The sequence below is a fragment of the Lynx rufus genome, unplaced genomic scaffold (assembly GCF_022079265.1).
Source record: "Lynx rufus isolate CCGP_SWC_20201006 ecotype Redwood Valley unplaced genomic scaffold, mLynRuf1.p SCAF_48, whole genome shotgun sequence".
NCBI classification, from domain to species: Eukaryota; Metazoa; Chordata; class Mammalia; order Carnivora; family Felidae; genus Lynx; species Lynx rufus.
The window spans coordinates 554,058-577,238 of NW_025814865.1; the positions used below are offsets into that span (position 1 = coordinate 554,058).

Genomic DNA, 23,181 nt, shown 5'->3' on the forward strand with positions numbered 1-23,181 from the left:
CTGCTTGATGGGCTCCTGAGGAGACTAAAAGGAGTTAAAGGCATGCAGTCCACCAGAGAGTGGAGTGGTGTTAAGCAGGGGAGGGTGCGATGAGGAGGTGTCGGGCCTAGGGTGTGAAGAGGCGGTCATGCCATGTGCATGAGTTCTGGAGATCTCACTTGCACAGGGCAGCCGTAAGCAACGCTTCACCGCCTCGTCAGGTTTCTCAGAGCTAAGTGCTCTCACCACAAACATAGAGGGTTTGCTGAGAAATGTCCCGGTGAAGGGGGCTGGACGGGGCGCTTGCACGTGAAGGATACGGGCACCTCCGTGACTGCCCGTTGTGTACCTCAGTCACGCACTAGTCCTGGTGGACTAAGCTGAGCTCAGTACCCTGCAGTCAAAGGTGTCTGCACGGTTCCCACAAACATGAATCAGACTCCCAGGTAGGAAGTAAGGGACCAATGAGGGACCAGAACACACAGGAGGCACACGGAAACGAGACACACGCTGGCAGGGGGAAGTCTCTCCCAGCCAGGAACATGCCACATGGCAAAAGAGTAAGTGGGAAAACGTTGCTAGACCGCTTTTCACACTTCACGCCTGCACCTGCAACGTGCAAGCCAGTGACGTTTGAGCCCCTAGGGTCCAAAGGGTTTGGAAACAGAAGGACGGAAAATAGAGGCGCGACTTAATGCTCACAGCAAGGCAGCTGCGTTTGGGGACATTACCTGGCTGGCAGTGAGTGCATGGCCAATCCTCTGACGAAGGTCCTACGGGCACGGAAGGATTTCTGGCTCCGGGAACATATCAGAGACCACGCAGAAGCCCCTCCCCCTGACAGCAGGACAGCAATTGGATCTGTCAGTGGAAGAAAGGGGTTGAATTCAGAGGGAAACCCACTCAAGCGCAGAAGCATACACCAAAGACAAGACAGGCCAGCAGAGCCGCAGCTGACACAACACGCAGGTGTGCAGAGACGAAGGCGGTTACACGGGTACAGCTGTGCCCACTTGGGCCAGGCAAGGAGGCATCACCAGAGAGGCGTTGGCACAGGCAAAGCCAGGGAAGGACCCAGACACGCCAGGGCTCACTCAGGGAGACAGAGGAGCACAGGCAAGGCAAGACATTTCCTGGACACAGAGAACAACAGGACGATCCCGACAGGCCAATGAGAGACACGTGTGGTTCAGAGACATGGAAGTCAGAAGGCTCCTGAATTGCCGAGGGTGTCCCGTCGAGGGACAGCACTCTGGAGCCCACACACGCTGGTGTTGTGGTGGAAGAGGCCGCTAGGCAGCACATAGAGTTGTGCAGGGGGTTTAGCAGCTCCTGGACCCTGGGGCTCCCCAGGGAGTGCTGCGGCGACGGGAGGACACCCGGGGCTGCAGGGTGTGCGGCATGAGGGCTGTAATCCGTCGGACACAGAGCACCCAGGCCTCTGACCACGGTCCCTGGACACAAGTGTCCACACTTGAGGGTTCGGCTCTGGGGGCCGTGAGCGCATTCCACACCCACACCTTGCCCGTACCTTCTCTTTGGGACAGGCCGGGCGGAAAAGTCACCCTGGCCCCTCAGCAGGTATTGGCGGCAGATATGAACATGTGGGGGACCCTGTGTTCCCCTGTCCCGTAAAGTGTTCCTGTTGGGCAAGACCTATCAAGTAACGGCCTGCTTGTGCAGAACGATGCCCCAAAGGGCCCGGCCCCGTGACCACTGAGGCCGTGTTCCCACTGCAGAATCATGGGCCATACTTTCTTTGGATGTTCACACCCAAAGACACGGGCCAGCACAGGGAGCTTTTCCAGGGTACCCCGACGTTTACACATCAAGCAGCTGAGAAGACGTGCTTCTCCAGCCAGTGTGCAGACAGCAGCGAGAGAAAGACCTGCCTTCCCTTCTAGAGAGTGCGACAGCCTCCGCCCTGGAAGAGGTAAGGCTTGGGCGTACAGATCCCCAACTCCACAGCGTGCTGACACCCCGCTGACCATGTTGTCTGCATACTGGTAGGGGCAAGAAGCCTCCATGCATTGGGACTGCCAACGCCTTCTCCGGAATAGAGCCACTGCAGAGAAGGCTCTTGTACTGCAGAGCTGTGCAGTGGGGATCCTGGGGGGCTTGGGCAGCTTGGGAGACGGGAAGATTAGTGTGGGGATGTCAGTCTCAGGCACGCTGTGCTGGGGGCCGTGCAACTTGGGGATAGAGAAGAGCCTGCGATGGACAGGGCTGAACTCTGTCTATTGCCCTGCTAGCACGGTGGAGCCTTTGCCCCATCCCTAGCACAGACATCTCTGGCAAGCAGCCATCTGCTGTGTAAGGAGTACCCCAGCACTCGCCTCTTCCCAGGTGAGGCTCGTCCCAGTCCTTTCTAAGCTCCAGGCCTGCCCGGGACCTCTGCACAGAATGCTAAGGCTGCACAAGTCCATCGTTCCCTATGTGGCCGAGGCAGCCTTTGTCCAGGCACTCGGGCCAAGGAACGCAGGCTGCCTGGGACGAGGCGACCTCTCTGAGCGCCTGCTGGTGTTTGCCCTTGGGAGTCTTCTCACAAGTCTCACATGGCGTGTTGGACACACGGCAGAAGACTGTGGACCCAGAGGAAGAGCAGCACCAGACTCATCACGGCTGATGATGAGAGGGAAGCGGGCACACGGGAGAGGATGGCGTGTCCGTGGCCTTTAAGAGCCCCACCTCCCCGCGACCCTCCCCTCTGTTGGCTTGCAATCTGGGCCCCCCAGTCGTAACCTGAGGTCATTTCAGAAACAGCAAAGGTCACACAAGGGCATCCGTACTAGGACTCCTTCAGGAGTCTTGTGGGTGTGTGTGTGTGTGTGTGTGTGTGTGTGTCAATATGTGAGAGTAAGTGAAGCAGTGGGTGGGAGGCTCAGCTTCAGGAAGTGGAACCAGGAAAGTTGGCTGTGATTTTGGAGTTGCGTGAGACTGTAGTGGGCTGTTTCCTCTGCAGTGTGTACGTTCTCCCTGTCAACTCTGCCTGAAGCAGAACTTCATCGGTCTTACCCACCCACTCTCCCTCTGGTCCCTCGGTTCCCTCCCCTGGACACCACCAATCCGACAGCCTGCTCACAATCCCTCAAATATGTATGGCTGCTCCTGAGATCCTGACCTTGTCCATGAGACAGTCTGCATTCGTAGACATCTGAAAACCAGAGGGTATTCAACCCTGGGAATTCCTCCCTGTGTGGCGGTTCAGTCAACATGACTGAGGATGTCACCATGCGGGATTCTGGGGGCACCATCATGGACATCCCCAAACCCTGAGTATTGGACATCCCTGGCCTGTGCTGGCCTCTGCATTTCCTTGAACTTCCTCATTTTCACAGGAAAGATATGAACCTGGGCGCTGGCCTTTCTCTCAGGTTTGTGCCCTGTCCTCCCTCACTCAACTCCCCATTGGTTCAATCTTACTGACCTCACACGCAATCCCAATGTGTGACCCATCCCTACGGACAATGTCCTACGTCCCGCCCTTCCTGGGAACTGCAATGTGCAGGCACAGAACACTTACACCTCTGGACAGCCGCATGTATACATGGACACGCCCCAGAGCGTACCTGAGCAGAAAACACACACAAACACTTCATGCTGTGTATCTCCCATTCTATATTTCTTCAAATGTATATTCTTCAAATGTACTTCTTCCAATGTCTTTCTTCAAAACCCTGCGCCACGTGTCACCACCAGCCTTGTCCTTCTTTCACGGGCAGGAGAATCTTGTGGACCATCGGTGAGCATCGGAAGGGTTTCCACTGGGGTCCGTGAAGTGCGATGCTCCTTCATAGTCTTCTCAAGATCGTGCATATCCCTGGGATATACGGGTACACACAGACAGAGGCACACAGACACACCCACACCCACATCGATACACACACACACACACACACACACACACACACACACACACACACACACACACAGGACAGGTGAGAGTCTCATCTGGGCCCTGTTTAAGGTTGCTTGAATGTTTCCAAACGGAAGGTAGAATGGGAGGGTGTGATAAGCTGTGCCAAAGCTGACAAGTGGCTCCAGAAGCCAGACAACATGTCAGTTGGTGGCAGGAGGCCTGAGGGTGGGGCTCATGGTCCTGGAATGACAGTTGTCACCGTGCTATCTGATGAGCCAGCTTGGGATGTCCCGCTCTGCTCATTCTTGTTGTCTAGCCCACTGCCCACCTTCAGCCTCCCCAAAGGGGCAAAGCCTCTTTGACACGTTACGTCTTAAGACTCCCTGTCTCAGGCCGATGCCCTTTTGACCTGGCGTCACCTCCTGTGCCACTGTGAGTCTCGGTGCCTCCGTGCAGAAGAGAATTGTGCCATGGGCCCCACGGCACACATTTCAGTGCCCACACCCTTGGCTGCTCACCTCTTTCCCTCTCAGTGCTCTCTCCTGGGGCTTCCTTCACCTTGAAATACGGCAGGGGATTGCGCCAAAGATCCTCTATGATTATCTGGTAGGGGAGACAGGCCAGGCCTCAGGTAGCTATCCCACGCAGTGGGGGAACCCATGAAAATCACCTCCCTTCCTCGTTACAGGGCCCCACCTCAGCAATCCTGCTAGAGCCGGCAACGCTGTGGTCAGAGAACCAGTTGAAGAAGTTGAGGCTGCTGTTGTCATGCCTGCGTCTGTAGGCCTCCTGTCTGTACCTTGGGTACCACTGGATGGGACTGGAATGAGACGCCCTATACCCTGCAGGAAGACGAGTATGTGAGAAGGCGCCAGAGAACTAATCACATTCAACCCTCCACCCACTGCCGCCCATGCATTCAGTGGACACTTACCAGCAAGGCCAAGGACATACTCCTTCGTGACGACTTCATTCTGGAAGTAGGGGTTCTTGCCAAAAAACAGCAGGATCGTCCGGCATTCCCTGGGAAACTTGTGTTCCTCCACCTGCCGTGGTAGAAATGTGGGGCAGAAATGTGAAATCTTGTTCCAGGAGACCCGCCCTCCCCTGAGGAAGGAACACACCACTTCTCCCCACCACCTCCCCTGCCCACACAGCCACCCACCCACACCGCCTCCCACTCCCAGGCCCACCTTCAGATTGGTCATGTGGCGAAGCATGCTTTCATCGTGCTTGCTAATCAGGGCTGACATCTGAGGGTGGTTCACAAACTGCTGCAGGTCAAAGAGCCTTCAGGTGCTGGGCATGAGAGAGCTCGACCCAGAGAACCAGTGTGGACAGCATCCTGGCGTCCTCCCCCAGGGACTGGCGTCCTCCCCCAGGGCCTCACGCCCTCCCCACGGGCTGCATCCAGGCCCACGGGGTCTCCGCATTCCGCAGGGCTCTGCTACACACGCACAGGAGGCTGTGCACGCCCAGACGCCCGCATCCACGCCTAGCCTTGTGTGCTCATGAGGACACTGAGGACGCTTACTTCCACACAGCCACACAGCACACATCCGGTCTCGCGCCGACCGGACCGGAGGGCATTCGCATCGCCTAACCCGCAGCAGGAGGCTTAGCGGGACCCAGACACGTGCCCCCACGCGGCTTTGCGTGGGAAGAAGCCCTCGGTCATTTCCCCGTCCTGGCCTGGACCTCCACCGCCACTCCCCACTCTCGCAGCGCTGTTTCCGTGCCAGGTGCCACGGACAGCACACGTGCCTCCACCACCCCAGCACTGCCCTCCTCCCACACTCATTGCAGAGCCAGGACCACTGGATGGGATCACGTTTGCACCTTCCCGGCCACTGGAGCGTGGCTTAGCTCCAGTCCCTGTCCCGGGTTCCTCTAAATGTCACCTCCCTTTCCTTCCTCTTGTGCAAGCCCAGCCCCCTCTGGACCCTCCCCCAGCAGCAGGAAGGATACAGCCTTGGCCCAGAAACCACGGATGCCCTGGATGAGGGCACTTCTCCGTTCCAGATGATGCCGCCGCCTCTGCCACATCCTGAGTTTGAGTCGAGCGTGCTCCCGGCTGGCTTGTTTATTCACGGGCTGTAGCTCTATCTGAAGGGCCTCCAGAGCCTCCAGCGGGGAAGGGCAAGGACGGAGGCCTGTCTCGAACTGCTCCTTCTTATCCTGCTTCACCTGCAGCTCCAGGGCTTCTTCCACCCAGCGGCCTTCCTGCTCACGCGGCTTCCGTTCCTCCTCCTCCCGCTCCTCCTTGTCCTCCTTTCCTTCCACCTCCTCCTCGCCCTGCTGCTGCTCCTCCAGCGCTCCCTTCTCCTGCTCCTCTTCCTCCTCGGTTTGCAATTCTGCTCTCCCTTTAATGGCTCCCACGCCTTCCCTGCCTCCTCCTGCTCCTCCCCCTGGTCCTCTTCCCCTGCCACTGCTGCCGCCGCCGCCCCCGCCCCCGCCGCCCCCGTCCCGGCCCCGGTCCCCGCCGTCGCCGCCGCTGCCCCCCCCCGCTGCCGCCCCCGCCCCCGCTTGGATACCCTGGTGCTCCTGCTCCTCCCCTTTCATTTCCGCCAACTCCTCCTCCTTCCGCTCTTCCTCCTTCTGCTTGGGCTTCTGCTTCTCCTCCTCCTTCTAATCTTTTACTCCTGCTGCCTCTCCCCCGCTTCCTCCTCCTCCTCCTCCTTCTGCTCTTCTGTTCCTGCTGCTCCCCCTCGTCCTTCAGGTCCTCCTCCTCGTGAACCTGGACCTTCTCCTTCCCCGGCTCCTGCTCCTCGTCCTCCTCCCCCTTCTTCCTCTGGTCATGCCCCTCTTCCCCAGGCGCGTCCTCTTCCGCGGCCGCCACCTCAACCTCGTGCTCCACCAGGCCCCACAGCGCCTCCACCGCCACTATGTCATGCCCCAGCGGCACGGATATCTCGCTGGGGCCGCCCACCTGCCCCTCGGGTCGGGCCTGGCCTTGCTGCACAGGCTGTTCGCTGGTGGCCTGCAAGCCTTCGGCCTGCGCCACCTCCGGCCCTGCCGGAGACCCAGTGTCCCCATGGGCCCTCGTCTCTCGACCGCCCCCTTCCCGGTCGAAGGCGGCATGGGGCCTCCGGGCATCCCCAGTGTTTCGGAAACACGAGTCGCGCAACATGCGGCCCCGGCCCGAGACACGAACGGTGGCTCCTACCGACGACGAAGCGGGAGGTGAGAGCACGGCCCCCCTCCCCAGACCCAGTCGGGGGAGCCCGGAGGGCAATGGCTGGCAACTCGCTCCCCCTTCCTCCCAGAGCCCAAACGTCGACGGGGCGCATGCGCACGGTGCTGTACCCAGGATGCCTTGGCGGTGGCTATCGCTCTGCTGCCGCTGCCTCAGAGGCCTTTGTGGTGAGAGGGGTGCGCCTGCGGCTTTGAGGCTGAGGGAGCTCCAAGCCACGCCCAGGCTGCTTCACTGCCTTCAGGACCAATCATAGGGAGGGTGGTGTGCGTGGCTTCGGCGGTCCCGCCCCCTAGGTCACCCGGAAACTGGGGCGCGTCTGTTGCCTAGGCGGGAAGGCTCTGGGCCCCACGCAGTGCAACTCCTCCCGGGGGCTTGCAGCCGGCCCTCTGTGCCCTCTGGGTGTCCTGTTTGGCTTCTGGCCACGCGAAAGCGACCTTTGCATTCCACGGTGCGCTGGGCACGCGGCTATCTACACACACGGGTAAAGGGGGACCTCCACGCTTTTCCCACTTACACCGCCACCTTTGTTCATTGTGCCCCGAGTCCGACCAATCCACTGAGCGGATCACCTTGGCTGTCCGCGAGACGCACTTCAGCTGTGCGCCTGCTGTCTGTGCCCCCTGGTTTTCCATCTGCTCAGCCTCCTTTGCATACTCTCTACGTCCATCCTTGCTCCAAGAAGACATGTATGTCATGACAGCAGTCTAGCAGTGCACCGGCTAGGGAAGGTCGGTGACAAGAGGTGTGTGACGTGGGGAGGACGCCACACTAGGGGAGGCTGCGTAGCATGCGCGCTGCTCTTGCCGTTTGTCCCCGTTGCCTGCAAAGTGACACACTGGCAAGCACACACCGCCCCCCTCATGATCGGCTGCCCATCCCTCCCGTGTGTGGCAGTGCACAGGAAAGACCCGTGACCATGGGCCCTGGGACTCCTGGGGCTTGTGTCTGTCTCACGGACAGCGGTCCCCTTCCGCCCACAGTGCTTGGCCATCTTCTCACAGGGAGCCTCCCCAGGCCTTCGTTGGCCGTATGTCTGTTCATCCTGGTCCCATTTCCTTTACCACTCACTTAGGCGGCAGGCTGCCATGAGCGTGGGCGCTGACTCCAAACACTGTCCCCCTGTGCCACAGACAGCATGATTTCAAGGGCCTCCGAAAGGTGTCAGGGGGCTGGGGGATGTAGCTCTGGGAGGCAAGTGAGGGACACGCCCCAGGGTCTACACGAAGCCACATTACCACTTTGGGGAACCAATGAGCTGCAGAGGGTGTGAAGTGAGGGCAATGATGTGGTCTCCCTCCCTGTCAGGGCACTGGTGATGTGGACTCCCTGCCTGTCTCCTTCAGACAGCAGCAGCTACACACACACACACACACCCCACACAGAGCCACTGCAGGATTGGAGGCTCGAGATGCATTGCCTGGCCAGGCACCACACTCATGCGCTGCCTTTTCCCTTTGGTGGAATGCAGCGCTCCCCTCCCTCTTCATGGGACCAGGAGGCTGCCAGGCAGGCGGGGGCTTCTAGGATTGCCAAATTGGTGTGCCGGGCCCTGTGGCCAACATGTTGCTTCCGTGACACAGAAGAGGTTCCTCCAGACTCGCTGGGCCACGTCAGGAGACGTACGGGGTACCGAAATGCTCCGGGGTGGCTGTGATATACGAGGCAGCACACCACAGCTTCAGGGGACAGCAATGCATAGAAACGCAGGTGGATGGGGAGAGGCTGAACAGGTGGTAGGGGGCTGAGAGGGGGTGGCCACTGTGACAGACAGAGAGGCAAACATTTACCCCGAAAGGGAGAGGAACAGGTCCAGTGGTGAGCCCTCAAGCTGCCCTCAGCAGAGGATGTAGGGGGTGGGCAAGACAGGAAAGCAGGCCCAGACCCTGGTGCACCTGGCCTATGCAACTCACTCCCTCCAGAGAAATGGGGCCGGTCAAACGCCCATGCATCGCTGGAAGACCCCGTGGCAGGAACGTGGGAGCAAGTGTGGGTCCCAGGTGCAGGGACTGCCTGGGACAAGCAGGCAATGCCTTTCAGTTTGAACAACACCTACCACAATATTGGGGCCCAGGGGCCGGGCCCCAACTTCGCAAGGGACCCTAGACCAGCCAGGCCTGTCTCTGCAGGGTCATCCGGGAGGATGTTCACCGAGACCCACACCCTGGCTGGGTACACAAGGCCTTGCGATGATCCCCCTAGGCCGGTCCAGGAGCAGGACCGGACTTACTCAGGCTATCTGCTGCCTCCCTCCACTAATCCCCACTTCCTCGCAGGGAACTTTGGTCCTCCTCCACTGGGCCATGCAAGGCCCAACCCCAGCTTGCCCCTGGCCAAGGCAACACAGGACGAGCGGGCCCAGGCAAAGTCCAGGCTTTCCTCCCGTCACGAAAGGTGATCAGCTAGCTCCGTGTCGATCCCAGGAGCGAAGGGACTGCACTCGCTGGACTTTGGCACTTGAGCCTCCCCCTTACCCACCAAGTCAGGAAAGCCCCCAGTCTCTTTCCTTCGCTAGCCAACGGCCTACACACACTCACTCAGGCACAAAGATGCACGGCCACGCGGCACGTGGACACACACACGCACGCGCTGCCAGCACAAACGCTAGGTCTCAGGCAAAAGTACTCACAGGCGCCAGCCACAATACACTCACAGACACTCTACTGGACCTCTGCACTCACTCATGCCCTCTGCCACATCCCACTCACGAGGCTAGCGCCTCCCCACGACCCACACTTGCTTCCCCCCCTCACACAACACATGCATTTGTCCTGGGGCCCAAACCCGGCTGAAAACTAGGGCAGATTCAGGACTTCCATTGGGTCACGGAAGCTGGCATTGAGATGCCAAGGAAAGGGAGCCACAACTGATACCAACCTTACAGTACCAATGGCATTGGAACATGGCATGTGGAGAAACAGCAGCCACGACTAGGTTCCCAGCCTCCTCGGCTCCTGCCCTTTCTTCACACCCTCTAAACACTGGGGACTCCCTTGGGTGTCAGTACCTCCCAGCTGGCTGCAACCTACAGGGCAAGGGCCAAGGGACTGACCTTTCACAGTTCACATGTATACCCAGCTTGTGTGGGCTGCCTGGAGGCACTCACGGCTTAGGAGGTCTGGATGTGCTCTGACCCCGTTACTTACGTGTTCCTTTGTGTGTTCCCTTGCAGCCCTGTGCCATCAGCAGCCTACTATGTCCATAAGGACATGCACAGCACACGGAAACCCAGATGCACTGATACTGTCCAGGGACAGGACAGAGACAGAGAAAGAGAGACGGAGGTGGGGGAGGGAGAAAGCGTTCCCTAAAGAAAATGATCACAGGGACTCAGAGACAGACAGACACCAGAGGGACATGGAAGGAGGCAGAGGAAGGAGAGTAAGTCATGACTATAGATAGCCACAGAGGGGGAGTGTGTGTGTGTGTGTGTGTGTGTGTGTGTGTGCCAGTGCCTGTGCGTGTGCGTGTGCATGCGTATGAATGGGTGAAATTGTCTGGGACTGAGACAGGGGTGTTGCCACGATTCCTGGACTCTCGAACGCCCTCTTCCAGCAGAACGGAGGCCCGGTATTCTCAGGAGTCTCAGCGTTTTCCGGAACACGACTCATTCGCTTTGGGGCCCTAGCCCATCCTCAGGCTGGGGCCATAGAGCACACGGAGTGGGAACATGAGACATGAGGCTCCAGACTAGGCCCAGCAGGTGGAGCGTCGAGGCCCAAGGTGTTTAAATGCCTGCTGCCTCCTTCTGGAGCCCACCAGCATTTGGGAAGCACGCCCATGGCCCCGTGGCCCTTCGGACACTGCAGTAGTTGTGGCTGTGGCTGGGGCTGTGGCTCTGGCGGTGGCTGTGGTGGAGGTGGGGCAGAGGCAGGGCACTGAACTCTTTGACCGTGGGTCCTTGGGGAGAAGGATCTCCAGACCAGACCCAGACAGTTGGCTGCTGTTCAGGAACAATCAGCAGGAAGGGAAGTGGGCGTGGCTCCAGCATTTGAGCCCCTTCCTCCCCTTCCCGGGTCTGGAGCCAGTGCTCTGCCTCCCCCTCCAGGGTGGCCTCCCTGTTTGGTGCATGTCCTTTTCCGCTTTGTCATCGACCACAACTGTCCTGTGGGATAGCTCATATCGGAGAACTGGTGCTACAGATCTCACCTCTTTGGGGAGGAGCCAAGATGGCAGACAGCATGGAAGTTTCTTAAGTGTCTCGTGTGCATGAAATACAGCCAGACCAACACTAAACCATCCTACCCACCCAGGAAACTGACGGGAGGATTAGCACAGCAATCTGCATATCCTGAACCACAGACTTCAACAGGTACGTGGCATGGAGGAGTGAACTTGGAGAGCGAGGAGGCTCAGGAAGGGAGGTGCTTCTGTGCCCGGAGAGGCGAAGGAGACTGGGCAGGTGGAAATTTTACCAATTTTCTTTAATATTCTTCTACATTATTCTTTCCTTTCGTGTCTATATTCACAAATTCTGTTTTACTCCCATATTCTCCTTCTAGTCTATTTCAGTGTTTTGATTTTTCAAATTCTCGCAACATTTCCCTTTGTAATATTTGTTATTTTCTAAATTTTTCTCCACTCCCACTTTTTTTCTCTCGTGTCAAACCCCTTTCAACACCCAGATGAAACATGCCTAGAATCTACCATCATTCATTCCCTTTTTTACGTGTGTGTTTTTAATTTCTTTACTTTTAACATTTTATAATTTGAATATTTCATTTGAATTTTCTACCTCATGAGTTCCTTTTCTCCCTTCAAAATGACAAAAGGAAGGAATTCACCCAGAAAGAAAGAGCATGAAGCAACGAGAGCCAGGGATTCAACCAACACAGATACAAGCAAGATGTCTGAAGCAGCATTTAGATGTCTGAAGCAGCATTTAGAAGCACGATGATAAGAACACTAGCTGCGGTCCAATGTAGATTAGAGTCCCTTTGTGCAGAGAAACCATGAAGTAAAAACTGGCCAGAATGAAATTAAAAATGATATAACTGAGCTGCAATGACGGATGGATGCAGCGGTGTCAAGCATGGAGGAGACAGAACAGAGAATCAGCGATATGGAGGACAAACTGATGGAGAATATGGAAGCAGGAAAATCGAGGGAGATTAAGGAAAAGAGCACGGTTGAACAATTAGAGAAATCAGTGACTCATGCAGAGGGAACAACATCAGAATCACAGGGGTCCCGAAGAGGAAGAGAGAGAAATAGGGGCAGCAGGGTTATGTGAGCAAATCATAGTGGAAAATTTTGCTAACCTGGGGAAAGACACAGCCATTGAAATCCAGGAAGCACCGAGGACCCCCATTAGATTCAACAAAAACTGACCCTCAGCAAGGCAGCAAGGCATATCATATTCAAGCTCACAAAGTACTCAGGCAAAGAGAATCATGAAGGCAGCAAGGGGAAACAAGTCCCTAAACTACAAGAGAAGATAGATCAGGTTTGCAGCAGACCTACCCAGAGAAACTTGGCAGGCCTGAAAGGGGGGGGGGTAGGATTTGTTCACAGTGCTGAATTAGAAACTTACGCAGCCAAGAATTCTTTATCCAGCAAGGCTGTCATTCAACTTAGGAGAGACAAAAAGGTTCCCAGACAAACAAAACTTAAAGGAGTTTGTGACCACTGAATCACACCTGCATGCAATTTTAAGGGGGGACACTCAGAGGGGAGAAATGATTATCTATCTATCTATCTATCTATCTATCTATCTATCTATCTATCTATCTATCTATCTATCATCATCTATCATCTCTCTATGTATATGTATATGTATAAGTATACTTATAATTCTATTTTTATTTATTTATATTTATTTATATTTATAGGTAGAAATATAATTAGATATATAGAGATATAGAGATATATAGATGTAGATGTAGATATAGATATAAAGATATATAGATTTTTTTTCTCCAACTCTTCAAAGAAGATAATGGCCATAAATTCATAAATTTCAGTACTCAGTTTATTTTTTTTTCAACGTTTATTTATTTTTTGGACAGAGAGAGACAGAGCATGAACGGGGGAGGGGCAGAGAGAGAGGGAGACACAGAATCAGAAACAGGCTCCAGGCTCTGAGCCATCAGCCCAGAGCCCGACGCGGGGCTCGAACTCACGGACCGCGAGATCGTGACCTGGCTGAAGTCGGACGCTTAACCGACTGCGCCACCCAGGCGCCCCTTTCAGTACTCACTTTAAATGTCAGTGGACTCAATGCTCCAATCAAAAGACATAGGGGAACAGAATGGATGAGAGAACAAGCTCCATCGATATGCTGTTTACAAGAGACCCACTTTAGTTGTAAACACAACTTCAGAGTGAAAATAAGAGGATGGAGAATCATCTGTCATGCTAACGGTCAGCAAAACAAAGCCAAAGCAGCCATACTTCTATGAGACAATCTAGACTTTAATGTAAAGACTGTGTCAAGTGATGCACAAGGGCATGATGTCATAATCAAGGGGTCTATCCACCAAGAAGACCTAGCAATTGAAAACATTTATGTGGCGTATTTGAGAGCAACCAAATACACAAATCAATTAATCACAAACATAAGGAACCTCATTCTTAGTAATGCCATCATAGGAGGAGACTTCAACACCCCCCTTGCTGCAATAGACAGATCATCTAAACAAAAAAATCAACAAGCAAACGGGGGCTTTGAATGACACACTGGACAAGATGGGCTTCACAGATATCTTCAGAACATGTCATAATAAAGCAGCAGAATATACGTTCTTCTCCAGTGCTCATGGAACATTCTCCTCTACAGATCATATCCTGGGGAAAAAAGTCAACCCTAAGGAAGTTCAAAGAGATCGAGGTCACACCGTGCATATTTTCAGACCACAACACGACGAGACTCGAAATCAACTGCAAGAAACAATTTGGAAAGGTAACAAATACTGGGAGACTGAAGGACAGCCTACTAAAGAATGAATGGGCTAACCAGGGGTTTAAAGAGGACATGAAAAGTATACGGAAGTCAATTAGAAAGTATATGGAAATGATAACACCTTTATATCCTTAAAGAGGATATAAAAAGTATATGGGACTCAATGAAAAAGTATATGCGAGTCAGGGATAACACCACAACCCAAAACCTCTGGGACGCACCAGAGTCGGGAATAAGAGGACCTATCTAGCAAGTCAGGTCTTCCTAAAGAAGAAAGAAAGATCTCAGAGACACAACCTCACCTGACGCCTTAGGAGGCTGTAAAAAGAACACCATAGGAAACCCAAAACATTCAGAAGACAGGAATTAACAATGATTAGAGCGGAAATTAATGCTATTGAAACCAAAAGTCAAACAAAACAAAAACACACACAACCTCAAACAAACAAACAAACAAACAAACAAACCAAAATAGGAGAACAGATCAATGAGCCCAGAAGCTGCTTCTTTGAAGGAATTAACAAAATTGATAAGCCAGTCATCAGTTTGGTGAAAGAGGAAAAGGAAAGGGCCCAAATTAATAAACTCAAGAATGAAAGAGGAGCGATCACAAGAAACACAGCAGAAAGGCAAACAATAATAAGAGAACTTGGGGCGCCTGGGTGGCGCAGTCGGTTAAGCGTCCGACTTCAGCCAGGTCACGATCTCGCGGTGCGTGAGTTCGAGCCCCGCGTCAGGCTCTGGGCTGATGGCTCAGAGCCTGGAGCCTGTTTCTGATTCTGTGTCTCCCTCTCTCTCTGCCCCTCCCCTGTTCATGCTCTGTCTCTCTCTGTCCCAAAAATAAATAAACGTTGAAAAAAAAATTTAAAAAATAAAAAAAAAATAATAATAATAAGAGAACTTTAGGAGCAATTATTTGCCAATACAATGGGCAATGTGGGAGAAATGGACAAATTCCTAGAAACATACACACTACCAAAGCTGAAAGAGGAAGAAGAGCCAAATTTGAACAGACCCATAGCCAGTAAAGAAATCAAACTGCTAATCAAAGACCTGCCGAAGGAAGAAGACTGCAGGGCCAGATGGCTTTCCAGGGGAGTGCCAGCAAACATTTCAGGAAGAGGTAACACTTATTCTCTTGCAGCTGTTCCCAAAATAGAAATGGAAGGAAAACTTCCAAACTCTTTCTATGAAGCCAGCGTTACCTTGATGCCAAAACCAGAAAGAGACCCCACTAAAAAGGAGAAGTATAGACCAATTTCCCTGATGCACATGGATGCAAAACTCCTCAACCAGATATGAGACACTCGGATCCAACAACACATTAAAATGTTATTCACCACGACCCAGTGGGATTTGTACCTGGGATGCAGGGCTGGTTCAACATCCACGAAACAATTAACGGGATTCATCACATCAATAAAAGAAAGGACGAGAACCACAGGATCCTCTCAATCGATGCAGACAGAGTGTTTGACAAAATACAGCATCCTTTCCTGGTAAAAACCCTCAAGAGAGCAGGGATGGAAGGAGCACCCATCGAGATCATAAAGCCATGTATGGACGACCCGACGTTACTATCATCTCAGTGAGCAAAAGCTCTCAGCTCAAGTCACGAACGAGACAGGAATGTCCACCCTCTCCACTGTTATTCAACATAGTATTGGAAGTCTGAGCCTCGGCCTCTTCACCCTTCTGCTCCCCCTCTTCAGCTACTGCTCTTCCAGCCCTGGCTCTACCTTTTCTCCTCCTCTTCTTCTCCCTCTGCTCACGTCCTCCTCAATTTCCTCCCCCAGCTGCTCCTGCTCTTTGACTCGTGCTCCTCCTCTTGCTCGTCCTGGACTTACTCCTCCTCCACTTCTTCCCTCGCCTGCACCCCATCATTCACTCTTCCTCCTCCTCCTCCTGTAACTCCTCCCAGTCGTCTTCCTCCATCTGATCCTCCACCTCCTCCTCCAACTCTTCCTCCTAGGCATCTTCCTCCTTCCCCAGGTCCTCTCCTGCTACTGCCCTTCCTGCCCTACCTCTGACTTTTGACCTCCTCTTCTTCCCTCTGCTCTCGTCCTCCTCAACTCCCTCCTCCAGCTGCCCCTGCTCCTTTGGCTCGTGATCCTCCTCTTCCTCGTGCTGCACATCATCCTCTTCCATTTGTCCTTCTCCTGTACCCAGTCATTCACTCCCCCTCCTCCTCCTCCACTTCTTCTTCTAACCCCTCCCAATCCTCTTCCTCCAGCTCCTCCCGCTCCTCCTCTTCCTCCTCGGTCTCTTCCTCCTTCTGCTCCTACACTTCTGCTCACGCCATTCCAACCCTGGCTCTACCTTTTCTCCTCATCCTCTTCCCTCTACTCTCGTCCTCCTCAACTTCCTCCCCCAGCTGCTCCTCCTCCTTTGGCTCGTGCTCCTCCTCATCCTGGACATCCTCCTCCTCCGCTTGTTCCCTCTCCTGCACCCAATCATTCACTCCTTCTCCTCCTGCTCTAACGCCTCCCAGTCCTCTTCCTCCAACTCCTCCTCATCCTCCTTCTCCTCCTCGTCCTCGTCCTCCTCCTCCTCCAATGCTTCCTCTGGTCATCCTTCTCTTCCCCAGGCACATCTTTGTCCCTTAAGACCACCACAATCTCCTCTAAGAATGGGAGCAAAAGCTCTCGCACTGCCCCCAAGCCATCCGCAGTGAGCACCGGACCCTGGGGCATGGGCCCTCACAAGCCATCGTGTCCCTGCAAAAGGAGCCTGGCAACCTCCCGGGGAGACCTGGTAGTGGGAACCTGGGACAGCGACAGGGTCCCCGGTGCAGCGACACCCAAGGGACGATCGTATCGTGCTCTGTCTTTTCAACAACACCTATAAGCGGTATCGGATCTAGAGGCCAGGCCCCAACGGGCCTCACATGCGGCCCCTGACCAGCCAGCCCTGTGTCGGCAGCGCCATCCAGGAGGAAGCTCACCGACACACATGCCATGCCTGGGACCCCAAGGCGCTCCGATCACCCCCTAGGCAGATAAGGCCAGGGCTAGGTTACTCCATGGGACCTGATGCATCCCTACAGTCGTCCCCAATTCCTTGTAGGACAGGTCGGACTTCCTCCACTGGGCCATGGGGTCTCCATGCTGTCCAGCTGGCAGCAGCCAACACATGACCAGCGGTACTGGGACACTGTCCAGCCTTTCCTCTCATGCCGGACGGTGGCCGCGTCTTTACCGAAAGCCCTGTAAGGGGGCAAAGGGCTGTGGGGAAGGCAGGTAGGCGGGTAGCCAGGCACAGATGAGACCACCCGCTGTGATCCCGCAGGGTCACTGGGACTTCAATCCATCTGGCCCACACGCAAATGCTAGGGATGGGGCTTTGGGGGCAGTGCGGCTTCAGGCTTGCAGCTTCAGCGTCAGGGAGCTGGGCACACACACCTGTGGGCAGAGCCGGCAGCAGACTGGGACCAGTGTTCCTCCGTAGGCCCCCTTGACCCTCCACCACCTGAGAAGAATATGGGGGGTGGGCTGTAAGGCTTTAGACTCCCCAAAGCGCACACACAGTGGGCCACGTGCTGCCCGCTGCAGTTTGGGGCGGGGCGGGGGGAGCACGGTCGGGATTCCTGACTCCAATGCCCACAGCATTCTCCGTCGACATGCAACCGCTGAGACACTGAGAAAGGAACCCAGTTCCCCATGTTACATGAGGCCAGGAGTCGACAAAGCCTGAGGCTAATCAGGGACGCCCGCACAGGGGCTGAGAGGCTCATGCTGGCACCACTTACGTGCAAGGGGAACAGAGTTCTGGGACACACCTTGACATGTCCCGAGCCCAGCTGCAGCGGCAGTGGTGATCTAGTGTGGCGGGGAGAGGTGTTGCAGGCAACGAACTGTCCCCTAAGAGAGCAGCTGGCAGGCTGCTCACCTGCCCATCCACACTCGGATCCCCACACACCACACTGCTGCGGCACTCCAGGGGGACGCAAGTCACCTGAGGGCTAGGGTCCAAGCTCCTCCCTTTCCCTGGGCCTGGTGCACAGGAAGCAGAGAGGAGAGCCCCGAGGAAGAGCTGACTGGTGACAACACATGGCACGTCGCCTAGAGCAGAGATTCTTGCTGGACGCCTCCCTCCAGCGAATTACCTACGCCCTCTGCACACAACGTAGCCTGACAGCTTGGGTTCTTTAGCTACTCTGTGCACAAAGTCTGGGCACAACCTTGTAGCCCCTCCGTATTTGCTACTGTAGGCCCACCAGGGCAACTCAACACACACACACACACACACACACACACACTCACTCACTCACTCACTCACATAGGCACACACTAACACACACACAAGCACACTCACTCACAAGTGGTCCACTGGCCGCTGGGCACAGGCTTTCCTCCCCTCGGTCCCCGTCTTGACCTTGCACCAATTTCCCTTTTGCACCTGACTTGAGCCCCCTGGCAGAGCAACGGTTGCACCGTCCCAGCGATTACCATCAGGATTCAGGAGGGAAGGGACTGCACTCTTGTATTGTGGCACCTGACCGTCCCACATAAGCACCTCATCCACAGAGACCCCTGTGTCTCCTCTTGTCTCGCCAGCGGCCTACACACACACTCCCGCACACACAGAGACACACGGCTACGCAATTGCACGAACATATGCACGCACACACTGCCGGCACCACCACGGATCTCAGGCCCAGTGTGCCACAGACGCCCACACACACTCGCAGGAACTCACGCTGGATCTCCGCCCTCGCGCGTACTCTCTCCATGAAATCCCACTCATAAGCCTCTGTGCTGCCCACAACCCACACCTGCCTCTTCCCCTCACACATCTCCCATCCTGAGCCACTGTCTCAGGACAGGGCTCGGGGTCAAAGGGACCCCGGGTGTGGGAGGCAGCAGCAAGGTATACTGGCATCGACTGTGAGAAGCCTGCCTACTCCTGAGTTCTCCGGGGACACGGGGCCTTAGCTCTGATCCTCACTGGAGGCGTTGCTCACTGGATTCTCTCTCACCAAGGAGACGACACCCCTCTGGGAGCAAGGGTCCTGGCTGAAATTCCCCAAGTCCTGGCCACACTGTACCAGGACCCAATGGACCAATTTGCTCCCGCTGTGCAATCCCCTTCCCTGCCTTTCGGCTCTGGCCTATACAACAAGTCTCCACATAACAGGTCTGTCTCTTCCTCCTCCTCCTTGCAGACTCTGCCTGCCCAGGAAGGCAGGCCTCTGTGCACATGGCAACACCTGCCCCACACTGGTACTGCACCTCTCCTGCACACACAGAATCACCCTGGCAGCGGCTAGGACAGTCACACTCAGGTTCCGTCCTCGTCGTCCCTCCTCGGGTCCCCCATAAACACACACACACACACACACACACACACACACACACACACACACACACAGACACACAGACAAACACACACAGACACACACACACACACACACACACACAGAAACAGAAGGGTTTTTAGCTTCCTGTATGTGTCCGCATAAACATCGTGGCAACTCTTCAAGGCTGCCACATGTGATCACTTCCCCAATTGTCTCCGGGGCTCGTAGAAGACAGGAGACGCATCCACCCATCTCTTCCAGCACTGGTCGCGTCCTCCATTGTTCCTGATGGGCAAACATAGAAGTTCTGTGCCTTTCACGTCCACACAGATGCAGAGCCCCTGATGCATATGGGCACACGCAGACACATTCGCGTACATGCACACACACGCACCCCCACACAACAGACACCAAGAGTGATATGGGATATTTTCAAATACATCCCAGATGGTGCCACTCTTTTGCCTCGCCCTTTTGGGATCCCTCTTGCTTTGTCACCCAGGGATTCCTTTCCAGCCCCCAATGGCCTTGGGCTAGTTCTAAGAATGGCTGTCAGGTTGCGGGAGGACATGGCGTGGTGGGGCACATGGAAGGAAGTGCGAGATTCTCACCACAGTGGCGCCTGGGGACACGGCAGCTCCAGTCCCAAAGACTGGCAGGCAAATCCAGACTGAAGGAGCAGGGGGAAGCCCGGGAGAGGGCGGACATCCACGGGGAGCATCTGTGGTGGAGAAGCATTGCTCCTCCCGAGTGGCCCTCCAAAGCCCCAGCCCACAGCACAACTGCATTTGGTTTGCAGGCATCGACCCACTGTGTGTTTGCAGCTGAGTCCCTGCAGGTCCCTTGTCATCCTCCCACCCGCTCCCCATGCTACCTGGGTCCCAGTCTCGGCGGACCTTCCATTTCCAAGCCAATGTCTGGCCCACGTTCCTTGCCCATACAACACATGTGTCAACACACTGCATACTGGGGTTCTCACCGACACGTGCGCACGTCAGGTCATTGTCCTCTGGTCCCTTCCTCCCACAGGTAGTACTGCAGGGGATTGGGCCACAGGTCCTCGATGATGATCTGGTAGGGGACACAGGCCGGCGCCACATTGGGCATAGCCCACTCTCCTCTCTGGCCGGGGGCCACCCACATCCCACTGCTGACGAAGGCCTCAGGGGCCCCACCTCGGCAAACCTGTTCGTCCCTGGGCAGCTATGCTCACACAGCCAATTCAACAAGTTAAGCCTGGTGGGGTCATGCCTGCGACTGGGAGCTCCACGTTCATAATCCCAAAACCACTGGACTGGAGTGGAACGAATTGCCCTGTAGCCTAAAGGAAGAGAGGATTTGAGGAGCAACCAGACGGCCTCCTCTCCACCCACCCCTCCCTCCTGCCCCTGATTCATGCTCATCATCCCCCTGCCCAGCACCACCATGGGACCCACACTCTACCAGCAAAGCTAAGCTGATACTCCTTAATGATCACTGGGTTCCAGAAGTACGGGTTGTCCCCAAAGAAAAACATCACTCTGCAGCGGTACTTGGGATGGCCCACTTCCTCCACCTGCCGTGAGCAACGGGACAGGAAGGGCAAGTGTCCTCCCTCGGGGTCCTGACCTCCTTGCCTGGCTGTGAGGGTGAGCACCTTTGCCTCACCCTCTCCTGCCCAAATCCCACACCCGACGGGACGGCCCCCAGCCACAGCCTCCCCGGTCTGACCTCTAAGTTGACCACGTAGCTGAGCACGTCTTTGTCCTGGGCACCGTTCAAGGCCGACAACTGGGGGTGATTCAGAATCTGTGCTGGGTCAAGGAGCTGTGCCTTCAGATGCTGTGGAATCAGACACGGCCCACAACCACAACCCTCCCAGGCTAAGAGCAAGGGACTAGATCATGGCATGTGCAGAAAGACCAGGAAACACTAGCCCCCACACTCCTCAGCCTCTGCAAATGCATCAGACCCCATCGACACTGCGCTGTCCGTTGGCTTCCTGTACCTCCCACGCTGTCTGCACACAGCAGGGAGAGACTCCGCTGCCTGGACTCCTCACAGTTCCTTCATATACCTGACCTGTGTGGGTTGCCAGCAGCCCATCATAGCTTGTGATGTCGGCATGTGCTCTGACCCCTCCTCACGGCTGGGTGTTTTGGCATATTCCCGTGAAGACCAATGTTGTCACCGGCCTTCTGAGTCCAGAAGGAATAACACGGCTTACAAGAAACCGACTGCACACTAACGATGCAAACGGAGGGTGTGGGAGGGAGAAAGAGATCGAGAAGCACGGACAAGGAGGGCAGAGGAGGGAAAAGAAAGTAGACACAGTGACACAGCCAGCCAGGAGAGAAAGACATGGGTGGGACCCAGCCGGAGCCTGAGGACAGAGAGGGAAGCAGGGGTGGAGATACCAGGAGAGAGTCCTGTGTGTGTGTGTGTGTGTGTGTGTGTGTGTGTGTGTGTGTGGGTGTGTGTGTGTGGGTGTGTGTGGGTGGGTGGGTGGGTCTGTGGAGGCAGATTGTACCCCGCTCGGAGTAGGTCTGAGTCGTCCTCCTGTCTGGATCAGGGGGGTGGCATGGTTCCACTAAAGGCCATGAGTGTGTGTCTGAAATGCTCTCTTTTGACGGAACTGCTAGAAAACGTGCACAGCCTGTGAATGTGAAGGTGGGTGTGCGGCCTGTGTCACTCTCCCATTTGGCAGCGAAACGTTTCCTTGCCTTATCTGCTCTGAGTGAAGGCTGCTCTGTGCTACCCTAGCTCTGGTAGCATGGGGACACATGCCTCACGTCCACAAATAACGTGTGAGAGCAGCCTGCAGGCCAACGCTGGCGGACACCTAGAGGAAGCAGGTCCAAGTCCCCAAGTCCCCCCATCCCCAACAACCGCCCCTGTCCAAGGCCTTACATTGGATCCCAGACCGCACCAACCCAGGGCCAGGGACCACTGCCCAGCTCTCCTCCCTGGGGGCCATCGCCCTGAGGCACCCTGCTCTCAGGGCCCAGCCCTCCTGCACAACACCCCCGCCATCACCCACCAGCACAAGGAAGGATACCGCCTGGGCCCAGAAGCCAGGGATGTGCTCGATGATGGCCCTTCTCTGATCCAGGTAAGAAATCCGCCTCCGAAGAATCCTGCGCTTCAGCCGCCATAAGGCCCTGGAATCTTGGGCATTCCCAGCGCTGATCTCCAGCTGAAGACGCTCCAGCGCTGCCAGCGGGTCCTGGGCTGAGGCAGGACACAGCACTGGCTCCTGCTGCTGCGGCTCCTGTGAGAGCTGGGGCCCCTCCTCCGCCTCTGCATCTGCCTCGGGCTTCTCCTCTTGCTCCGGAATCTCCTCCAGCTGCTGTCTCCCCTCCTCCACCTCCTCCTGCTCGCGCATGTCCTCTGCTTCTGGCTTGGCTCCCTCAGAATTCTCCTCTCCAGCCACCTCTTCCTCGGTCGCCTCCCCGTCCTCTTCCTCCACCCCGATCACCACCTCAGCCGCCACCATTCCGTCATCCAATATCACCACCAATTCCTCCGCTGGGCTTGCCCCCTGTATCTCACACCCGGCCTGGGCTTCCTGCACCCCTGAACCTGGGGACTGCGGCCAGCCCACGCCCTCCAGCGCCCCTGCATTCCCGCGGGCCCGGGACTCTCGACCTTTCTCATCCAGGACGATCAGGGCCCTGGGTCGACGGGAATCACCGCTTTTTCCGGACCGCGACTCGCTGGCCATGACGCTCGGCCCCGGCCCCAGTGTAGCTAGGGCAGCCTCAGGACAAGGACAGGGAAATGGCAGCAGGTGGAGAGAGCCTTGCCCTCAAGACGGTTGGCTCCCTGTTGCCTCCCGCCTCAGCCCGCCCAAGTTGGGCGCAGGCGCACAGGCTCTGGGATTTGACGACTCCGCATTGGCCGCGGCTGCCGTGGAGGCGGGGCCTAGACAGAGGCAGTGAGGAGTGTGCGCATGCGGCCTGCGGGCGAAG

General features: G+C 55.9%; 2 protein-coding genes across 2 annotated transcripts; both read right to left on the reverse strand.

The window, feature by feature from the left end:
- Positions 1–3,688: 3,688 nt before the first annotated feature.
- Positions 3,689–16,080, reverse strand: LOC124525799 (testis-specific Y-encoded protein 2-like). The gene is made up of 9 exons (XM_047098381.1): positions 15,957–16,080; positions 8,103–8,153; positions 6,678–7,000; positions 5,807–6,253; positions 5,032–5,109; positions 4,773–4,884; positions 4,535–4,680; positions 4,357–4,441; positions 3,689–3,799 (listed from the first exon to the last, which is right to left on the reverse strand). The coding sequence occupies exons 1-9, from the start codon at positions 16,078–16,080 to the stop codon at positions 3,771–3,773; spliced, it is 1,395 nt and encodes a 464-aa protein (XP_046954337.1). The 3' UTR covers positions 3,689–3,770.
- Positions 16,081–20,230: 4,150 nt separating this feature from the next.
- On the reverse strand, positions 20,231–22,934 carry LOC124525810 (testis-specific Y-encoded protein 1-like). The gene is made up of 5 exons (XM_047098392.1): positions 22,269–22,934; positions 20,942–21,019; positions 20,675–20,786; positions 20,407–20,552; positions 20,231–20,302 (listed from the first exon to the last, which is right to left on the reverse strand). Exons 1-5 carry the CDS (start codon positions 22,932–22,934, stop codon positions 20,231–20,233), a joined length of 1,074 nt encoding a protein of 357 aa, XP_046954348.1.
- Between the last annotated feature and the right edge of the window lie 247 nt (positions 22,935–23,181).